General features: G+C 42.4%; 1 protein-coding gene across 1 annotated transcript in view; it reads right to left on the minus strand.

Annotated features, from left to right (window-relative positions):
- The window catches only part of TAMALIN (trafficking regulator and scaffold protein tamalin), a 40,792-nt gene extending 27,251 nt beyond the window's left edge, over nucleotides 1-13,541 (minus strand). The window contains exon 1 of the mRNA XM_061615216.1: nucleotides 13,253-13,541. Within this exon, the coding sequence (XP_061471200.1) occupies nucleotides 13,253-13,507 (255 nt within the window). The 5' untranslated portion in view covers nucleotides 13,508-13,541. The remainder of the gene's footprint in view (nucleotides 1-13,252) is intronic.
- Nucleotides 13,542-22,996: the final 9,455 nt, after the last annotated feature.

Genomic DNA, 22,996 nt, shown 5'->3' on the forward strand with positions numbered 1-22,996 from the left:
CATTAGTTCAAGCTCCACAAAGCCAAGAAATTGAAAGCTAAGTGCCATGCCTTAACAGATGTGTGATCACTAACAAAGTTGTGCGATTACTTACAACTTATCTCTATGCACCCACACTTTTCCTTGGTCTTTCAAGCTCAACTCTAGACAGGGAGAATGGAGTGCTTAGGACCAATAAAGATGCCCCAGTGTTGTCCTGGTCCTGTATTGCCTTATGAAACATCTGAACCTTACTGTATTGCTAGAGGGTTTTTTTTTATCATAGAATCACAGTAATAACATATTTCAAAAATATCTCAAGTACTCATGTTTTAACATCTTTATTTGGCGATCCTGACTAAACGAAGGTTCCAGGCATCTCTATTAATATTGATGGCAACTTGCTCCTCAATAAGTTGATGGTCAAAGCACTTGTTAACAGCTGGAGGAACTTCTTGTTTTTCAGAAAAGGGATATGATTGGAGAAGGGAAGCGACTGGGGAGACAGCTGGGTCCCTGCCAATGGCCCCCTGCCTCCCTGAGAAGCCAACATTCTCCCTGCAACCGTGGATGTGACACCCCCCCCACACACACACAGAGGAACCAGAGGAGGAAGGACCAGGTCTCCCAGACACCGCCCAGATGCCCCAAGCCATCACAGGACTCAGAAGCTGCCTATAACACCCGAGTAGCTGCCAGGGTGTGGTACAGCCAGAGTGGTGCAGCCAGCAGGGCTTCCCACTTAGTTAAAATCAAGGACGCTATATCATCATTAATTTAGATTTTAACTTAACATCATGAACTTATTTGGATTTTGACTGTGTGTCTGTGAGAGAGAAACAGAAATAGTTTTTTCCTTTCTTTCCCTAATGTAGTATATGGATGAACTCAAAGTAGGCTCTATTAGATTTTTGGAGGATTAAGGGAGGTAAAAAGGAGCTAAGAAAAGAGATTTATGAAATGTGAAATGAGGACAAGGAAATAAATTATGATATTTAATTTCAATGAATGAATTAATAGAGAGCTACTGCATGAATTAATGGAGCAAGCTGAAGGACAAGTTAAAATCACTATTTAGGTAAAATGGGTCCCCAAAAAATTTAAAATTCAAGAAAACAAGAAGATCATAGAGAAGACCTGAATGCTCCTCCTTGGGGAAAAATGCAACAAAAATCTATTGAAAGGGTTAAAATTTTATGAATATTGTTGGGTCAATTAGAACAAGAAAGGAAAACAGAATCCTGGCTGCTGGATAAAGATAAATCATTCCAAACAATGATAAACAGAGGTGAAATTCAAAAAAAGATTCAAATATTCAAAAACAGAAATAGTATTCGAAAAGACTCAATTTGTTGAAAAAGTGGTGAAAGATATGGAAAAAAGGAATAATAGTGAACACTGAGAAAATTGAGAAGGTTCAAACAGAGTATAAGAGCATTTTAAAAGAGATAAAAGCGAAAAACATTAGATTTAGAATTTAGAGTTCTGGAATTAGATTTAGAAGTGAACGAAGCAAAATTTGAAGTAACTCATGAAATATGGGGGGGAATTAAAATGAAGAGGGCTATAGGAAAAACTAGAGAGAGAACATCTGGTAGTCTTTCTGGAAGACCATATATCTAATTATATTCAATTAGAAAGATTATGTTATGTTGGAATAAAAGCCGCATTTGGGTTTGGAACTAAGGAACAGGCCTAGAGCCTAAAAAAAAAAAGATTATCCTAGGGACATCTTAGTTAAATCTGTAAGTCTCAGAGTTAAACAAGCAGTGACATATAGATACTGGGCAGGTGAAAAACTGAACATAAATGGGAACCAGATTGAGATTTTGGCTGATCTCCACCCAGACATTCTTAGTTAAACGAGAGAGAGCTTATATTTCTTCCTTTTGCACTTAGGCAAAGGAAGATAAAATACCGCTGGGGGATATCTTTTAAATTAGTTGTCTACTGGAGACATGATTGGATCACTATTAAAACAGTAGAGGAAGCTAGACTATTAAAGGAACAGCTCGAAGAAGATACTTAATTCGGAAACAGTAATGATGACATGGGTCTAGTACAGTACAATTAATGGTAGAACAAGAGCAACCCACCATAGAGGGGAGAGAACAATAAAGCCCTAAATCCATTAATATAAAAGTTGCAGAGCGGGGGCGGGAGAGGGAGAACAACAGTAATAAAAGCATGGATACTGAGCAAACATGATTAAATGGAGGAAAGGGGGGAAAGCGAAAGGGAGAGACCATTTTTATTTTTGAATTAAAACATTCTGAAGATAAATAGTTTCTTCTTCTTCGTCTGTTTGAAAAATAAAATGGATGCAATAAAACTATATATTTAAATGTCAAAGGATTAAATTCACCATTTAAGTGCAAAAAATATTCTAAACACCTAAAGAAAGAAAAGGCTGATTTTATATTCCTTCAGGAGACACACAAAGAGAAAAGAAGAAAAGTTCTTAGCTTAAACTTGGGCAGGTCTTTGCTGCGTCAGATGGAAATAAAGGAGTGGCAATTATAGTCAAAAACTCATGTGTGAGCCAAAAGTTCATCAAAGATGAATAAGGGAGATATGTTTTCATTTAATGTAATTTAATGGGTATGGAGGTAACCCCTGGCTGTGTTTATGGACCACATGTATCAAAAGGGAAATCCTATAATTTATTAATCAAATAATTAGATAAAGCCCACACTGCCACTATATTAGCTGGCCATTTCAGTAATCAATTCTGACCTAGACAGATCTAAAGGAAATTTAATATCAAAGAATCTGCCCAATAACTTTTTCAAATTGATGGAAGAACATCAACTGATAGATCCCTGGAGGTTTATGTATCAAAATGGAAGCAATTATACCTTTCATTTGCTAGCTCATAAATCATAAGGATAGACTTTGTTTTGGTAAAACCACTTTTTATTACTAGATAAAGAAGTGTCTTGATTGAACCTGCATCATATGCTCTATTTTCATGGAGTAGTACAGAATCTATGTGGTCTACATCTAGACAATGGAAACTAAATAGTTTTTATTTAAATAACGTTATCTAATTAATAATATAATGTGGTGTTGGAGGAGAGCTGTGCAGATACCATGGGCCGTGAAAAAGACAAATAATCAGGTGTTAGAACGAATTAAGCCAGAACTATCACTATAAACTAAAATGATGAAACTGAGGTTATCATACTTTGGACACATAGTGAGAAGACATGATTCACTAGAAAAGACAATAATGCTGGGGAAAACAGAAGTAGAAAAAGAGGAAGACCAAACAAGAGATGGATTGATTCCATAAAGGAAGCCACAGAGCTGAACTTACAAGAACTGAACAGGGTGGTTTATAACAGATGCTATATTCATAGGGTCACCATAAGTCATAATCAACTTGAAGGCACATAACAACCAGAACTTCCAAAACAATTTGAAATCAATTTAGAAATTATGAGAAATTATAAGCTTCAGATAATCTTTTTGAAACAAATATCATTAACTTTGCAGTAAATCTGACAGTACCAAAAATTTCTGTTGAAGATCAAAAGACATTGGAGTCACCTACTACTCTTACAGGTATGTGAGCTGTGAAAAAAGGTTTAAAGAAACAGATCTCCAAGTGCTGATGAATTCTCATCTGAGTACTACCAGATCTTTATAAATGAATTAGAGACACCTTTATTAAAAACAATTAATGAGTCAATATGATTAAAGTTTATGCTCAATTCTGGGAACATGGCTAAGACTGTTGTTTTGCCAAAACCTAATAAGGGTAATAATCCAGAAGCCTATCAAACAATTTCCTTATTAAATCAGGATTTTAAAATATGGTTACTAATGATAAGCAAGGTTAAATCTGGTTATTGGAAAGTTTTGTTATGTGTCTTCAAGTCGATCACGACTTATGGCGACCCTATGAATCAGTGACCTCCAATAGCATCTTTTGTGAACCACCCTGTTCAGATCTGGTAAGTTCAGGTCTGTGGCTTCCTTTATGGAATCAATCCATCTCTTGTTCGGCCTCCTTCTTTTTCTACTCCCTGCTGTTTTTCCCAGCATTATTGTCTTTTCTAGTGAATCATAGTTCTGGTTTAATTTGTTCTAACACCCAATTATTTTTTGCAGTCCATGGCTCTCCTCCAACACCACATTTCAAATGACTTGATTTTTCTCTTATCCGCTTTTTTCACTGTCCAACTTTCACATCCGTACATAGAGATGAGGAATACCATGGTCTGAATGATCCTGACTTTAGTGTTCAGTGATACATCTTTGCATCTGAGGACCTTTTCTAGTTCTCTCATAGCTGCCCTCCCCAGTCCTAGCCTTCTTCTGATTTCTTGACTATTGTCTCCATTTTGGTAAGGACTGTGCCGACGTATTGATAATCTTTGACAAGTTCAATGTCCTCGTTGTCCACTTTAAAGTTACATAAATCTTCCGTCGTCATTACTTTAGTCTTCTTAACGTTCAGCTGTAGTCCTGCTTTTGTGTTTTCCACTTTAACTTTCATCAGTATTCGTTTCAAATCATTACCAGTTTCAACTAAGAGTATGGTATCGTCTGCATATCTTAAATTATTGATATTTTTCCCTCCAAATTTCACACCTCCATTTTGGTTCAATTCCGCTTTCCGTATGATATGTTCTGCATACAGATTAAACAAATAGGGAGATAAAATACACCCGTCTCATACCCTTTCCAATTGGGAACCAATAGGTTTCTCCATATTCTGTCCTTACAGTAGCCTCTTGTCCAGGTTGCGCATCAGGACAATCAGACGCTGTGGCACCCCCTTTTCTTTTAAAGCATTCCAAAGTTTTTCATGATCTACACAATCAAAGGCTTTGCTGTAATCTATAAAGCACAGGGTGATTTCCTTCTGAAATTCCTTGGTCAGTTCCATTATTCAACATATGTTTGCAATATGATCTCTGGTACCTCTTCCCTTTCTAAATCCAGCTTGGACATCTTGCACTTCTCGCTCCATATGTGGTAAGAGCCTTTGTTGCAGAATCTTGAGCATTAATTTACTTGTGTGGGGTATTAAGGCAATAGTTCGATAATTACTGAATTCCCTGGGATCCCCTTTCTTTGAAATTGGGATGTATAGTGAACGCTTCTAGTCTGTGGGCCATTGTTTAGTTTTCCATATTCGTTGACAATTTTTTGTCAAAATTTGGACAGATTCAGTCTCAGTAGCTTGTAGCAACTCTATTGGTATGCCATCTGTTCCTGGTGATTTGTTTCTGCCAAGTATTTTAAGAGCAACTTTCACCCCACATTCTAAAATTTCTGGTTCTTCATCATATGGTTCCTTTGTGAATGAATCTGTCATCCTTGCATCTCTTTTATAAAGTGCTTCAGTGTATTGCTTCCATCTTCCCTTTATTTCATCTTGGTCAGTCAGTGTGTTCCCCTGTTGATTATTCAACATCCCTACTCTTGGTTTAAATCTTGGTTTAAATTTCCTTTTCATTTCTCTAATCTTTTGGAATTGGGCTCTTGTTCTCTTTTTTTCTTCTCATTTATTTCTATACAATAACTATTGTAATAGTTCTCTTTGTCCCTACGTACTAGTCGCTGTATTGTTGCATTTAGGATTCTGATTGTGTTTCTGTCTCCTTTTGCTTTCCTTCTCTCTTTAACTATTTTAAGAGTTTCATCAGTCATCCACTGAGGTCTTTCTCTCTTTTTAACTAGAGGTATTGTCTTTTTCCATTCTTCCCTGATAATCTCTCTGACTTCATAGTTCTTCTGGTTCTCTGTCAACTAAGTTTAAAGCCTCAAATCTGCTCCTTATTTGATTTATATTCTTCTTGGATGTTATTTAAATTGTATTTTGGCATTACGATTGCTTTGTTGGTCTTCTTTAGCTTTACTCTGATTTTCGATATGACCTGTTCATGATCTGTACCACAGTCTGCTCCTGGTCTTGTTTTCGCAGAAAGTATGGTACTTCTCTATCTTCTGCTACCAATTATATAATCAATTTGATTCCTATATTGACCATTTGGTGATGTCCATGTGTACTGTCATCTTTTTGGTTGTTCAAAAAATGTGTTTGCAAGAAACACATTATTGGCTTCACAGAATTCAATAAGTCTTTCTCCTGCTTCATTTCTATCTCCTGAGCCCCATTTCCCCACAATTCCTAGTTCTACTCTGTTCCCTGCTTTTGCATTCCAGTCTCCCATGATTATGAGAACATCTTGTTTTGGTGTGTGATTAATTTCTTCCTATACTTCTGCGTAAAATCTCTCCAATTCCTCTTCTTCTGCATTTGCTATTGGAGTGTAGACTTAGATGATGGTTATGTTAATAGGTTTCCCATTAAATCACACTGATGTAACTGCTCAGACCTTGCATTATAGCTTAGTTGTTTTTGCTACATCATGTCTCATTATTAAAGCAACCCCGTTTCTTAATTTCTCATTTTCTGCATAAAATATTTTGTAGTTGCCTGATTGAAAATGTTCCATTCCCATCTATTTTAATTCACTCATGCCAAGTATTGTAATGTTGATGCGTCCCATTCCTTGCTTGACAATTTCTAACTTCCCCTGGGTCATGCTTCTCATATTCCATGTTCCTATTGTGTGCATCATACAACTCCAGACTCTCCTTTCGCATCTGTGCACATCAGCCTCTGGGCTTCCTTTCAGCTTTGACCCAGCTGCATCAGTCACAGCGCTACTTGAACTTGTCCTTTGTTCTTCTCTAGTAGCTTCGTAAGTGCCTTCTGACCTGGGGGGGTCTCATCTTCCAGCACTATCTCGTGTTGCATTTTGCACACTCTGTTCATAGGGGTTTCATGGTAAGAGGTATTCAGAGGTGGTTTACCATTGCCTTCCTCTGAATTTGAATGCATCTTAGTCTGGTGTCTCAGCTTTGACCATTCTGCCTTGGGTGCCCCTGCTAGGAATCTAGCCTCTTGGTCTAGACTCCTGACGGCATTGTTTTTAGCTTCTTCAACACTCTCAAACTCCCTCACCACATTAAGGTGTGCATCTTAGAGGTGGGATCTTGGCATAAATCAAACAGGATTTATAATGAAAAGAAAAATGTCAACTAATATAAAGAGATTTGCTAATCAAAATATTGTAAGGTAGCAACAGCATTCCTATTTCTAGAGGCTGAAAAAGCATTTGATAGGGTTGAATGGAACTATCTTTTAAAAGTAATGGAAGCTTTCTATTTTGATAAACTATAGACAATGGATTCAACTTCTGTATTCAAACCCAATAGCACAAGTGTGTGCTAATGGCTATCTATCTGATGTCTTTAGTTAAAGAGGGGAACTAGACAGGGTTGCCCCTTGTCCTCATTCACCTTAACAATTCAACCTCTTGCTATTAGCATAAGAGACAACCCTGAAATATTTGGAATACAATTTGGTCTGTTAAATACAAAAATTCTATTATATGCAGATAATATTGTTTTGACACTGACCTCTCCTACAAAGTCGTACATGTATGCTAATATATCAGCACACAAAGTCAACTCTAGGTAGTTGGAATGTTTGGGAATAAATTTCCAAGAAGCAGAAATTGAACAATTAGCCGCTATAACAAAAATGGTCAAGTAAGCCAGTGAAACATCTTGGAGTTTCGATAACACCTAACTTGAAACAATTGGTGGAAAACAATCATGAAAAATAGTTACTGGAGTTAGAGAAAAGTTCAGATTTTGGCATACCTTGCCTTTCTCTTGGATGGAGCACATTGCATCTATTAAGATGAATATTCTTCCAAACTTTTTTTTTTAGTAAATATTCTGCTGCAAGTCCCAATTAACATCTTAGATAAATGCAAAAGATGACACTGGCCTTTATTTGGATTTTTTAAAATGCTGAAGAGTTGCAAGAACAGTTCTTTATAAGAGACCCCAAGAAAGAGGAAAAGGAGTGCCTAATGTTCTGTGTTACTATCAAGTGGTTAGAGTAACACTTCTAAAAGACTGGTTTTACATACATCCAGCCATACAAGCAGAAAAGTCCATCCTAAAAATGTAAACGAAAGTTACGTTATGGCATCATGAAACAAACTGGGAAGTAGTAACAGAATTGCTACCATCTGTGAATACTGGCTTACATATCTGGTATAAGTTAAAATAAAAACTTTCCCCAGCCCTATACGGTTTCGGCCCAGTTTATCTGAAGGAGCGCCTCCAGCATCACCAATTATGCCGCCTAACAAGATCTTCTCTCGGTCCCACCAGTTAAGATAGCGAGGCTGGTGCGGACCAGAGAGAGGGCATTTTCGATTGTGGCCCCCACCCTCTGGAACTCCCTTCCTTTTGACCTCCGCCATGCCCCTTCCTTGATAGGTTTCCGCCGGGCCTTAAAGACCTGGCTGTTCAGGCAGGCATACGGGACCTCTGGGGTGGGTTAGTTTTTAATATGGTAATATTATTATTGTTGTGGTCCTCATTGGCTTTTATTGTATTTTCACTGTGAAGTTGTACGTCGCCTAGAGTGGCCGTTAATTCGGCCAGATAGGCGACTCACAAATAAAATTTTATTATTATTATTATTATTATCATCCTATCCACGTCCCTTTCAAAATTAATGTCTGATGTAGGAGATCTGGCATTATGGTTTTAATGGGAGCTGGATGAAATACAAAAGGTGATGAATGGTAGTGGTGTAAAATCATATTTTGAAATATTTCACTTAATGGGTAATAATAGACCACAGCTTTTCCAGTATTTTCAGATTAGAGAGACTATAATGAACTCAATTAGAAAATTTGGAAAAATAAGTCCAGAATCAAAAACAGAAAAGCTATTCCTATCAGAAAATGCTAACAGTTTCATTAATAAGCTCTATCTGATAAGACTGGATTGAAAACACCAGTGAACTGTATGAGACAGGGGAGTAGAGATCTTCAAGAAGGTATCTATGTGGAAGAGTGGAATTGGATATGGGATAGGGTTGCTACTAGATTGACATCAGTTGCGTTACAAGAGAATCACTACAAAGTTATAGATTAAGTTTTATAGTGATGTTCAGGACAGATGTTGGAGATGTAACAGGCCTAATGCTGATCTTTTGCATATATTTTGGAGTTGTCCAAAGATACAGGTGTTCTGGAATTTTATTTGGGATATAATACGGGATATGTTGGGTTATTCAATACCAAAATACTGTTACTAGGTTATTGAAGAGAAATTGTTCTCAAAGATGACATAGAAATACTGAATATTTTGACTGCTGCAAAAGCCTAGAAACAAAAAAATGTTGTCCCCCATCTTTGAGTAATATGACAGAATTTGGAATATCGTTACACTAAGCTAACATATGATAGGAAAGACGTATGGAAAGGCGAATTGATTTATAGAATGTTGGACTATCTTTTTGATGTGTTGAAATAACAAATTTCAAGATAATGTGCATCCATACATATTTATGTAAGCAATTATTTATGAATTTCCCCATTTTTGTAATTTTGTTTATTATTTAAATAAAAGCACTATGAGAAATGTAAAAAAAGGAATATGATTGTGTGTGTGTTGTGGGAGGGAAGAAGGATAAGCCAAGTATACTGAACATTAACAGCACCTGACATTCTCATTATTTTCCTTCACTTGGACCACTAATTCCTAATGGTCTAAGCAACATTCAGCCTGTTGGAGACCTGAACAGATTTTGTAGATCAACCAGGTAAGGATGGGTTAACTTCCTCTTCATTGGATTAACATCATGATTACCACTACTTCAGCTTTGGTAAAGCTAGTTTGCATATGCACTGGCCAATTGTTAACTTTTCTCATGTTTGGTTCCAGAGTTGCAACCGCAAATTGCTTTGGCTAATAGCTAAACTGCTCAGCAGCCTCAGGGTTTACTCCAGAAAAGAGTCTGGTGATCAGCCAGTTTTAACCACAACACAACCAGATGCAGTGCACCACCCCAAGAGCCAACAACTTGTCTGAAGCAAGCTGCATGAAAAACATACTGCATGCCTCTAGAACTAACGGTGCTAGTACCAGAAGGTTAGGATTTGTATTTTGCCATTGTAACCTGTTTTAATTCTGATTTAGTTGCTACTGCAGGTTTCAATAGATACTTCAATAATACAGCAGGAAAGTTCTGAAAAAAGACACTATCATCTTTGCAGGTAACAACAGTTTGCTAGTTGATCCAATTGCAAGATCAAGCAGTAGCTCTGATTTTTCCAGGGACAGTGGGTGAAATGTACAGTTTTAAAATACGAGTCTTCCTCCAAGTAGCTCAGGGCAGCCTACATAGCCCATCTCCAACCAGGTTTATTCTCACAACAACCCTGTGAGTCAGAGGTTGGACTGAGAGATATTGACTGGCCCAATATCACCAAGTGGCAGAATGGGGATGTGAAACCAGGTCTCCCGAATTCCAGTCCTTTCCCCAACCTGGTGCCCTCCAGATGCTGGGGACTATAACTCTCATAATCCTTGATCACTGGCTATGCTGACTGGGGCTGACTGAGTCCAAACCCATCTTGAGACCACCGGGTTGGGGAAGGGCAATATAAGGCATATGATGCAATACACAGGGGGAAGAAATGGAAAGCAATAAAAACGATTTTGAGCACGTGCATCCTCACGTATCAGGGAAGCAGACTACAGCCAATAAAAGGTAGGAAAGCAAGAGATGAGCGCATATGTAGATGTGAAAGAAATGAGGTTCTTACTATAGGAGAATCAGGGTGACCTTACTCTTTTCATTACCTAAGGATAACCCCTGAACGAGATAATATTCAAGTAATCACTCTAAGATGTTTGGATCAAGTCTTAGATCAACAGCATTCGATTTGTCTATGAAGAGTTTAAGGGCATATCAAGCTTATATGGATTGCTGAGTAACATCATGCAGGCTTTAACTTTCTGGGCAAGAGGCAACCTGGTTCACGCTGATGATACAACGAATTGCCCTGAGTGGTTTTTTCTTAAGATGTCTCTCTTGTGCCTTTATTCCTCTTTTCACATACTCACGTGCAAGTGAAAACAGTGTCCACCCTGAACAAGGGCCATGTAAATTAGTTCTGCAGTTTTGTTGTGAAACTAGAACTGTTGCAGGCACTGCACCTGTAGCAGTCAAGCATAATTTGTTTTAAATTGTTTTTAGACATGTATTTTATATTGCTGTGATCTGGCCTGGGACCTAATGGTGAAGGGCAAGTAATAACTTTATTATTATCATTTTTAATAAGAATAAGAATAAATGCAGAGGTACCAGTACAGAATTGCTGGTATTACAGAATTTTATTATCATCATCATCATCATCATCAACAACAACAACAAAGTGATACCCCAATGTTAAGTCCCAGAGCTTACTTCCAAAGAAACCTGGTTAGGATTTGACTCTGAACTATCACCCAGCAACTCAGAAGGAAGTCTTTGGCAGTTCAATAAATATAACTTGATTCGCAAGCCTGAAGCTATCATCAGAGTGCACTATCCCTTGGCCCCAGGGGATTGCTTATCAGATTTACTTTTTACAGAAGCACTAAACCTCATACCTTCTACACAGAGGTTAGTTTACCTGCAACTTAAAAGCCACCATTGTAGAAAGGTTTTTTTTCTTACGTTGGTGGAATTTTCCAGGGAATCCAATGAGGTACTTCTAGAACCAGGAACAGAATGGGGACCATAAAGTTTTAAAGGAAGAAAATGGTGAATGGACACACAATTATTTCTTCACCATATTGCCACTTTCCTATAGGTCCCTCCAGATAAATGAACATCTCATACAAGCAAGGAAATACACAACACCACAACTGTCTAACCCAGATGTTCATCTTTCATGGTAAACAGAAATAAATTTCAGTGAGGTCAAAGGTGCTGTTTTCCAATCCTTAAAAATCTGGTACATTTGCACTGAGTCTCTTGTGCACATTTGTTTGTGGGCCAGAAACTGAGTGCCATTTTATAAGCAAATGATCATTTCAGCCAGGTGTGACCTTAACTTGCATCCCAAGAAGCCCCATGCAAACAGATGTTGCCTGGACCACAAAACACATATATATCAACACACACACAAACACAGCAAGAGCACAGCTGCACAGAAGTGTCCATACTCTGTTTACTGGTAAAAAGAAAATGGCCAGAGGCCCTAATATCCATACACTGGCTCCAGGTAACTAATAGCCACTAATTTTGAATTTATAAAGTTGTCTACATAGCTTAAAAGCCATTGGTATGTTTGCTACACATTTACTTGTATTCACAACAACCTTACTGAGCAAGACAGCTTCAACCAGCCACTTGTTTAAATGGGTCAGGGCCATAAGAATCACAGAATAGTACAGTTGGAAGGGGCATATAAGGCCATCAAGTCCAACCCCCTGCTCAACGCAGGAATCCAAATTAAAGCATACCCAACAGGTGACTGCCCAGCTCTGGAAAGAAGCTAACCAAAGAGGTATAGGATCCCAGATGAGTGAATCCTGTTGGGTAATGTAAGCAAACCCAAAGAGTGCCCTCTTACCCTCACGCATTGCAAGTTAGAAGATGGAAAAGTACAAAATCCACGGGTAGGGGCTGGCGTGGCTATCAATGCAGGAGAAATAAATTCCTTTTGTCTCTTCCATCGCTGTCCTCTTACGATGGCACAAAGTGGGTTGTTGTGGGTGGGGAAAGGTGGAACGGGATGAGAGACGAGCGAAGGATTCGTGTCAAGATCACACGACCTCATCTCGTCCTCCGCCTCCATGTCCAACGAGAGCGTTTCACCCACTCCCTCCTTTCCTCCCTCGCGCATTCCCACTTCACCCCAGCACGAAGGGGAAAGGTGTAACCCTCGGTCGCGTAGCAGTTTTAGCTCCCTTGTTGGCGGGCATCACAGGTGCCGAAAAGGACTTAAGGCGGACTCTGATCTCGAGTACACCCCGGAGGAAGAAAAGGATGGGACGCGGCAACGGCACGTAGCACCGGGAAGAGCAAAGGGAAACGTCCCCTCGTGTTTGCCCTTTCCCGTGGGGTGGAACAGGGAACTCCAGGGTGGATTCCATTCATTCATGCCCAGCTCCATTTGCGTCGGAGTGGAAGGCATAATGGGTAAGTGGGGCAACAGCGGCAGCCGCGGGTGGGAAAGACTGGAGGGCGGGAGAGATGCTTTGGGTCCGGAATGGGACACGCCCTCGCATAGGGGTCTGCTGCTTTGGGGGTGGGGGGCTACAGTAGGGAAAGGATGGCGGGCGTCAGGGAGTCCTGGGGGTGGCGCGTGTGCGCAGCTCGGGTCCTGCTGCTGTGTCCAGCCCTAGTCACCCACCACCGGAGGGTTGCAGCCTCGCTTTCACTCACCCTCCTGGCGCGGGGCAAGGTGCCCCCTGAAGCCGCCAGCGCCCGCTCCAGCTCCGATGCTCGGCTCCCGAGAACGCCCGGACGTACTACGCTCGCCGCTGCTTCTTGATCCTGCTGTCCGGGCCGGAGCCGCCGGAGTTTCTGCAGGGTCATGGCCGGGCCGTGGGGAAGGAAAAAGGGGGCGGTGGCGCTGTGTGGAACTATAAGGGCTCCTGGAGGAGCTGGAGGCGGAGCATCGGCGGAGGACACGCCCATCTCCTGGCGATACCACGCCCCTTTGTTTCTCTTCGGCAAGCAACGCCTCCTTCCTTAATCGCGGGGGAACCACGCCCTTTCCAGATAGACCACGCCCCCGAGCTGGTTGTGCCCCGCCCACAATCGTGAAAATCCACGCTGTCTTTTCAGAGTACCAGTTAGGAGAGGAGAGGATGCTCCCATCGGGAGTCTCTGGCGCCTGGAAGCTTTCCAAATCAAAACCTAAATAAAGAAATCCTTTTGATTCTTGCCGGGAGGGGGGGGGAGCTGATTCTTCCCTCTCCTGTTAGCCTCGACATCCTCGGGGACCAGTCCCTTTTCACACAAGCTCCACCCCTCATCCCCTCTGCCAGTCAAGCCCACCTTCATCACAGAGCCTTGGCAAGAAAGAATCTGCGCTGTGGCGTGGAGGGAACGGGGCGGGCGTGGCATCCACGTTCCCCTGCCTGCTCCTCCAACTTTCAAGCCGCTAGACCTCAGTCCTCTTTCACAACCAGCCAGACAAGGGTGGAGCCGCCGGGTTGAAGGGAGCGCGCGTCCGGAATTGCTGGTGGCGCTATGGAAGCCCTTTCGAAAGAGAGCTGAATTGTTTCAATTGTCTCCGGCCGACGACAATGACGAGACAATACTTCGTTATGTGACACAGGTAGTAGGGCTTCCGCTGCGTTTGTTGCCTAATGCTGGGAAACCGGATCTTGGCCCTCTTTCTGAAATCATGAAAGCGATCCTTGTCAAAACAAAACAAAAGCTCTTTTTTCCCTTTTAAATACGAATTCAACATGTCTCCAGGAAGTAATTTTCTCCCCTCCTTGAACCAAACGGATATTGCCCACTGACTCCAATATTTGTTTGTGGCGAGGAAGGTACTGAGACGTAGGTGAGCACGACAATCGTAATTTGGAGTCGTTTGTTTCGTTGCAATCTCATTAAGAGAACCCCTCCCCTTCGTCGAATGCGTATTTTGCCAGGAGGGTGGCGTGTGTTAAAATAAAACAAAACAAATTGACTGAGTTAGTTTATTTATTGCAGGCCGACCAACTCTGTCATGTAGACATAAGAACATAAGAAGAGCCTGCTGGATCAGGCCAGTGGCCCATCTAGTCCAGCATCCTGTTCTCACAGTGGCCTACCAGGTGCCTCGGGGAAGCCCGCAAGCAGGACCCGAGTGCAAGAACACTCTCCCCTCCTGAGGCTTCCGGCAACTGGTTTTCAGAAGCATGCTGCCTCTGACTAGGGTGGCAGAGCACAGCCATCATGGCTAGTAGCCATTGATAGCCCTGTCCTCCATGAATTTGTCTAATCTTCTTTTAAAGCCATCCAAGCTGGTGGCCATTACTGCATCTTGTGGGAGCAAATTCCATAGTTTAACTATGCGCTGAGTAAAGAAGTACTTCCTTTTGTCTGTCCTGAATCTTCCAACATTCAGCTTCTTTGAATGTCCATGAGTTCTAGTATTATGAGAGAGGGAGAAGAACTTTTCTCTATCCACTTTCTCAATGCCATGCATAATTTTATACACTTCTATCATGTCTCCTCTGACCCGCCTTTTCTCTAAACTAAAAAGCCCCAAATGCTGCAACCTTTCCTCGTAAGGGAGTCGCTCCATCCCCTTGATCATTCTGGTTGCCCTCTTCTGAACCTTTTCCAGCTCTATAATATCCTTTCTGAGATGAGGCGACCAGAACTGTACACAGTATTCCAAATGCGGCCGCACCATAGATTTATACAATGGCATTATGATATCGGCTGTTTTATTTTCAATACCTTTCCTAATTATTGCTAGCATGGAATTTGCCTTTTTCACAGCTGCCGCACACTGGGTCGACATTTTCATCGTGCTGTCCACCACAACCCCGAGGTCTCTCTCCTGGTCGGTCACCGCCAGTTCAGACCCCATGAGCGTATATGTGAAATTCAGATTTTTTGCTCCAATATGCATAATTTTACACTTGTTTATATTGAATGGCATTTGCCATTTTTCCGCCCATTCACTCAGTTTGGAGAGATCTTTTTGGAGCTCTTCACAATCCCTTTTTGTTTTAACAACCCTGAACAATTTAGTGTCGTCAGCAAACTTGGCCACTTCACTGCTCACTCCTAATTCTAGGTCATTAATGAACAAGTTGAAAAGTACAGGTCCCAATACCGATCCTTGAGGGACTCCACTTTCTACAGCCCTCCATTGGGAGAACTGTCCGTTTATTCCTACTCTCTGCTTTCTGCTTCTTAACCAATTCCTTATCCACAAGAGGACCTCTCCTCTTATTCCATGACTGCTAAGCTTCCTCAGAAGCCTTTGGTGAGGTACCTTGTCAAACGCTTTTTGAAAGTCTAAGTACACTATGTCCACTGGATCACCTCTATCTATATGCTTGTTGACACTCTCAAAGAATTCTAATAGGTTACTGAGACAGGACTTTCCCTTGCAGAAGCCATGCTGGCTCTGCTTCAGCAAGGCTTGTTCTTCTATGTGCTTAGTTAATCTAGCTTTAATAATACTTTCTACCAGTTTTCCAGGGACAGAAGTTAAGCTAACTGGCCTGTAATTTCCGGGATCCCCTCTGGATCCCTTTTTGAAGATTGGCGTTACATTTGCCACTTTCCAGTCCTCAGGCACGGAGGAGGACCCAAGGGACAAGTTACATATTTTAGTTAGCAGATCAGCAATTTCACCTTTGAGTTCTTTGAGAACTCTCGGGTGGATGCCATCCGGGCCCAGTGATTTGTCAGTTTTTATATTGTCCATTAAGCTTAGAACTTCCTCTCTCGTTACCACTATTTGTCTTAGTTCCTCAGAATCCCTTCCTGCAAATGTTAGTTCAGGTTCAGGGATCTGCCCTATATCTTCCACTGTGAAGACAGATGCAAAGAATTCATTTAGCTTCTCTGCAATCTCCTTATCGTTCTTTAGTACACCTTTGACTCCCTTATCATCCAAGGGTCCAATTGTCTCCCTAGATGGTCTCCTGCTTTGAATGTATTTATAGAATTTTTTGTTGTTGGTTTTTATGTTCTTAGCAATGTGCTCCTCAAATTCTTTTTTAGCATCCCTTATTGTCTTCTTGCATTTCTTTTGCCAGAGTTTGTGTTCTTTTTTATTTTCTTCATTCGGACAAGACTTCCATTTTCTGAAGGAAGACTTTTTGCCTCTAAGAGCTTCCTTGACTTTGCTTGTTAACCATGCTGGCATCTTCTTGGCCCTGGCGGTACCTTTTCTGATCTGCGGTATGCACTCCAGTTGAGCTTCTAATATAGTGTTTTTAAACAACTTCCAAGCATTTTCGAGTGATGTGACCCTCTGGACTTTGTTTTTCAGCTTTCTTTTTACCAATCCCCTCATTTTTGTGAAGTTTCCTCTTTTGAAGTCAAATGTGACCGTGTTGGATTTTCGTGGCAATTGGCCAGTTACATGTATGTTTAATTTAATAGCACTGTGGTCACTGCTCCCAATCGGTTCAACAACACTTACATCTCGCACCAGGTCCCGGTCCCCACTGAGGATTAAGTCCAGGGTTGCCGTCCCTCTGGTCGGTTCCATGACCAACTGATCTAGGGAATAGTCATTTAGAATATCTAGAAACTTTGCTTCTTTGTCATGACTGGAACACATATGCAGCCAGTCTATGTCTGGGTAGTTGAAGTCACCCATTACTACCACATTTCCTAGTTTGGATGCTTCCTCAATTTCATATCTCATCTCAAGGTCTCCCTGAGCATTTTGATCAGGGGGACGATAGATCGTTCCCAGTATTAAGTCCCTCCTGGGGCACGGTATCACCACCCACAACGATTCTGTGGAGGAGTCTGCCTCTTTTGGGGTTTCGAGCTTGCTGGATTCAATGCCTTCTTTCACGTATAGAGCGACTCCGCCACCAATACGTCCTTCCCTGTCCTTCCGATATAGTTTATATCCAGGAATAACCGTATCCCACACGGCCAGGGACTGTATACCAGTAAATATGTATCTCTGTATTTTAAATTCGCTCTCATGCTGCTTTCGCTGTGTACAGAAAATACGCGGTATATGGTAGTGTAGCGCCCTCTGCTGCCGAAAACTTCTGAATTTCATGGGAAATAATAGCCGGAAAAGCCCATAACAATTAAGTAATTAATTAACAGAACACCAGAAGGTCTGATCGGATCAGTTACAAATCACACGTTAGAAATGCTAGATCAATTACCACCAGGCCGTTTTGATTTTATCATCAGACTCATCCAGATTTATTATTAAATAAATAAATAAATGTATATCCCTCCCTTCTTCCCAGAAGGAGCCCAGGGCAGCAAACAAGCAACAAAACACTAAAAACATCAATAAAACGTTAAAACCAAAATATCTTACAAAACATAATAAAAACAAAACTTTTTTTAAAAGAAATCTTCAAAACAATCCCAGCAGAGGCACAGACTGGGATAAGGTCTCTACTTAAAAGGCTTGTTGAAAGAGGAAGGTCTTCAGTAGACACCAAAAAGATAACAGAGATGGTGCCTGTCTGCTATTTAAGGGAAGGGAATTCCAAAGGGTTGGTGCCACTACACTAAAGGTCCGTTTCCTATGTTGTGCAGAACAGACCTCCTGATAAGATGCTATCTGCAGGAGGCCCTCACCTGTAGAGTGCAGTCACCGACTGGGTATATAAGATGATTTTTCAGGTATCCTGGTCCCAAGCTGTGTAAGGAAACTGCAGTGCTCCATATGCTTTTTGCAGGAGACTCTTGGCAAGGTGAAATCCAGGTGGCTTCACATGTGGCCTTTTTGGATGTGCAGCTAACATGCAAAGTGTAAAGACAGCAAGCATGTGCATCCTGCAGGTACACCCTTACAAGCTTTATGATTAGCTGCAACTTCCTTTCGAGTGTACACCTGTTGGCAAACACAAGATTGACTCTGTAGTGTGCAAAATCAGCCCACAGAACGATACAGACTCTCTCTCTCTCTCTGAGAGGGGATAACTGGGAGGAAAACCCTGTCTGAATGAACCAACGGCCCACAGCATCTCTTGAGGCTCACCTTGCTGTGCCCATCTTTGAATGCACCTGCTAGACATATGCAGCTGCCTCATACTGAGTCTGACTATCTTGCTCAGTATATTGTCCACCCTGATTATGGCTCTCCAGGCAGAGTTCCTTTCCTAGACCTGGCAATGGCAAGGATGCAGTGGTGGCTGGTGCCCATGGGGACTGGTAGGGCCAAAGTCAGGGAGGTTAGTAGCTGCAGCCGGAGCCAGCAGCAAGGAGAAGGTCCCAGGTTCAGTCCCCAGCATCTCCAGATAGGGCTAGGAGAGACTCCCTGCCTGAAACCCTAGAGACCCACTGCCAGTCAGTGTAGACAATACTGAACTAGATGGGCCAGTGAGTCAGTATAAGGCAGCTTCCTAAGGAGGAGGTAGCTGATAGGCAATACTACCCTTTGGACTGGTTCTGAGAAGAGAGGGAGGTGGGGACTGGCTGAAGGCAGACTGAGGTTGATGGGGTTTATTTATTTGTTCGTTATATTTCTATCCCACCCTTCCTCCAAGGAGCCCAGGGGGGCAAGCATGTCAATGCCGAAACAATGCAGTGAAAGCAATTAAAAACAACCTTCTAAAAACAGTTAAAACTCCTAAAAGCAATTGCCTGCTCTCAAAATGAATTATTTCAGGGTGGCCAGGGACAGGTATTTCAGCGATCAGTTGTGTGGGTAAACAGAGATGTTTTAAAACATTGTCTAAAAATAATAATGAAGGACACTGGCACACCTCACGAGAGAGGGCATTCCACCAATAGGAAGCCAGCACTGAGAAGGTCCTGTCCAGGGCTGGCCCCAGGCAGGCCGGGATCCTTGGGTACCAGCCTGCCCTGGGCCCCTCCGCTCCCTCTCCGCGGTCCGCGAAACTTAAGCATCCGCAGACCGCAAGACAGGAGCTTCCGCACCCACCGCCATCCCCTGCTATCCCCACGCTTCACCTACCTTTCCGTTGTTTTTTGCAGTGCGTGCAGGTTTGCCATCAATCAAGATGTCGGCTGAGGTTTCCCTAAGGGGCTGAAGCCTCTGCTGCCATCTTTGTTGATGGCAGCAACGCACGTGTGTAGCACGCATGCGTGCCATCAGCCAAGATGGTGGCAGAGGCTTCAGCCCCTTAAGGAAACCTCGGCCGCCATCTTGATTGATGGCAAATCTGCATGCCGCAAAAGACAACAGAAAAGTAGGTAAAGTGGGGGGATGGCGGTCCACGGATGCTTCCGCTGATCGCGGAAGGAGAGTGAAGGGCCCCCCATAGCTCCAGGAGCCCTTGGCCGCCCCTTAGAACCGGCCCTGGCCCTGTCACGGGTCACTGCAAACTAGGCAACCCCCAGGGGCGGCCTTACCAGCAGGGCCTCCCCTGCTGATGATAGGGCCTGAGATGGTTGATATGGGGGAAGGCTAGTAGCATGGCCTACATTGCTAAGGAGTGAACCTGGGAGTCAGGACCTTCTGCAAGCAAACATGTGCTCGGCCAACTGAGCTATGGTTGTCTCTCTCTCTGTTATTTTATTCTCCTTGCCTCCCATGTTTCTGGAACACCTGCTTATTACACCTAGCTAGCAACCCCTGCTTCCGAAACAATGTGCACTCAGATATCCCCAGGAGATCACAGGGCAGTTATAACCACACACTGTCATGTGTCATCACCATCAACATAAGAGCATGAGAAGAGCCTGCTGGATCAGGCCAGAGGACCATCTAGTCCAGCCTCCTGTTCTCACAGTGGCCAACCAGATGGCAGTGGGAAGCCCGCAAGCAGGACATGGATGCAAGAGCACTCTCCCTTCCTGTGGTTTCCTGCAGCTGATATTCAGAAGCGCACGGCCTCTGACCATGGAGGCAGAGCATAGCCATTGTGGCTACTAGCTATTGACAGCCCTATCCTCCATGAATTTGCCTAATCCTCCTTTAAAGCCATTCAAGTTGGTGGCCATCACTGCCTCCTCTGGGAGCAAATTCCATAGTTTAATTATGCAGTGCATGAAGAAGCACTTTATTTTGTCTGTCCTGAATCTTCCGACATTCAGCTTCATTAGATGTCCACGACTTCTAGTGTTATGAGAGAGGGAGAAAAACACTTCTCTCTATCCACATCTCCATGCCAGGTATTGCTGTATAAACTGTCATGTCACTTCAGATTCGTCTTTCCTCAAAACTAAATAGCCCCATATGTCATAACCTTTTCCCATAGGGGAGTTGCTCCATCCCCTTGATGATTCTGGTTGCCCTTTTCCAACTCTGTGATACCGTTTTTGAGGTGATGCGACCAAAACTGTACATAGTATTCCAAATAACAAGAGGTACACTGCTTCTAATTTAGGATCTCAATTCCTATTTGTTTATGTATTTTCATGTATATCCCGCCTTTCTTCCATCGTGGAACCCAAGGTGACATACATGTGCTTCCCAGGAGCCAGAAACCTCACCTTGGTACCAGTAGTCAAAGTTATAAGGGATCACTAGATCTGTCTTCCATAAATACATCTGAGGATGTCCTTGTCCCAGAGACAAACGTCTGAGTAAACATGCATAAGCCTGTGCTGCATCTTTTTGAAAAAGCCACTTATGCTCACAGTCATCACATTATCCTGCTGTAATGGTAGGGAAAGGGCCATAGCTGAGTGGTCGACCATCTGCTTTGCATGTAGAAGGTCCCAGGCTCGATCCCCAGCATCTCTGAGTAGGCCTGGGAATGTCTCCTCTCTGAAACCCTGGAGAGCTGCTGCCAGTCAGTGTAGACCATATTGAGGTAGATGGACCAAGGGTCTGACTTGGTATAACACAGCTTCCTATGTTCCTAATACATTCCATAGGCTAACTGTGGACTGCATAAGGAAAAACCTCCTTTTGCCAGCTGTGAACCTACTGCTAATCACATTCAGTTGTAAATACATACAAGTCATGCGCTTGCTTTGTTTCCTTTGTAAAACTAAAACTCTTCAGCTTCTACCACCATCTCAACACAAAGCTACTTTCCCTCTTATTTTGGACCCAGTCTTGCTGTTTTTGAACACAATTAGCTCTTCTGCAAGAAGTAGTGGCCCCAGGTGGGGAAGCTTTTCTGCATGAAAATATACATCCAGTCAGTTCAATGTGACTCAGATGAGCACTGCAATGCAGATGCAAATGTGGATACACATTGTCTGTGCGTATGCGATTGTCATATTTGTCTCCAGGTAACTTTCTTTGTAAAAAGTTGAACTGGGAAACTCCTGATCTCTTGCAGAAGGTTTTTTTGTAAACCTTAAAGCTTCTTCATGACTAAGCCATACATGTTCATGTTCTACAAAAAAATGAAAATGTTTTCAAATGTCAAGAGTATAGATGGAAGTAGCAACATTCTAGTTGGGATGGGCTTGCATGAAAGAGAAAATAACTAACAGTGTCAGTTTCCGGCTTCTTTTTGCTGAAAGCAATCAGAAATGTTGAAAAGGCAAGTGTGTCTACACACTGAGCTTCTAGTTTGCTTTTAATGATATATTTAGAATTGTTCCTACCTATGGTGAGTTCACATGTGCAGAGAGCTAAGTGAGTGCCCCCTCCCAAAAAACCCCAAACACATTCTAACCAATGCCAGAAAGTCCAGTACTAAGGACAGATACACATCACATAATTACTTAACAACTGGCAGGTGAATGTGTAAACGAAAAAAAAGTACTGCATTCTTTAGGTGAGAACAGTTCTGTGCCTGGAAGACGACTCATTCACACCCATCATTATTTCATTTTGCTGCCAGCAAATGATCAGAATGTGTGCAAGCTCTCAGTATTCTCTCTTTCTCTGCTCAGTGTTTCAATACTAGGGGAGGCCATCCAAATCCTAATTGTAAGGACCATTTACCAGTTCTGTTAGACATAAATTCCTGCTTTCCATTTTCTTACAGGGTTACCTTCTGCTTCCTTATCGCCAAGGTGTCTAGGGTACCTTGTCAATGTTTGGAGCAGACAGGGAGCGATGCAGGAGATAACTCTCTCTAAGGCAGGAATGGTGAGCCTGTTTCCCTCCACATGTTCTTGGGCTACAACTCCCATCAACCCTGACCATCAGCCATGCTGGCTGGGACTGATGGCAGTTGTAGTCCAAAACCATCTGGAGGGCCAAAGGCTCCCCACCCGCTCTAAAGTATGGAACAGGCAATTTTGATACAAACCAACCTTGATTTTCTGTAGAACTCTTGAGTCACTCCCGAGGCCATAAGAAGAGCCCTGCTGGTCACACTGAAGGGCCATCTAGTCCACTGCCCTGTTTCCCACACTGGCCATTCAAATGCCACTAGGAAGCCCACAAGCAGGACTTGGGCACTATAGCTCTCTCTTGCTGTTAGGCATGCTGTCTTTGATCCTAGTGTCCAATCACCATGATTAACAATCATTGACTCTAGAAGCTGCAAATTACTTGGGAAGACAGGCGGACTAATGTTAGCATATTGGAAGAATCAAACACCACCAGTGTTGAAACAATGATCCTCCAACATCAACTTTGCT

This window comes from Rhineura floridana, chromosome 3 (genome assembly GCF_030035675.1).
Source record: "Rhineura floridana isolate rRhiFlo1 chromosome 3, rRhiFlo1.hap2, whole genome shotgun sequence".
Taxonomy (NCBI): domain Eukaryota; kingdom Metazoa; phylum Chordata; class Lepidosauria; order Squamata; family Rhineuridae; genus Rhineura; species Rhineura floridana.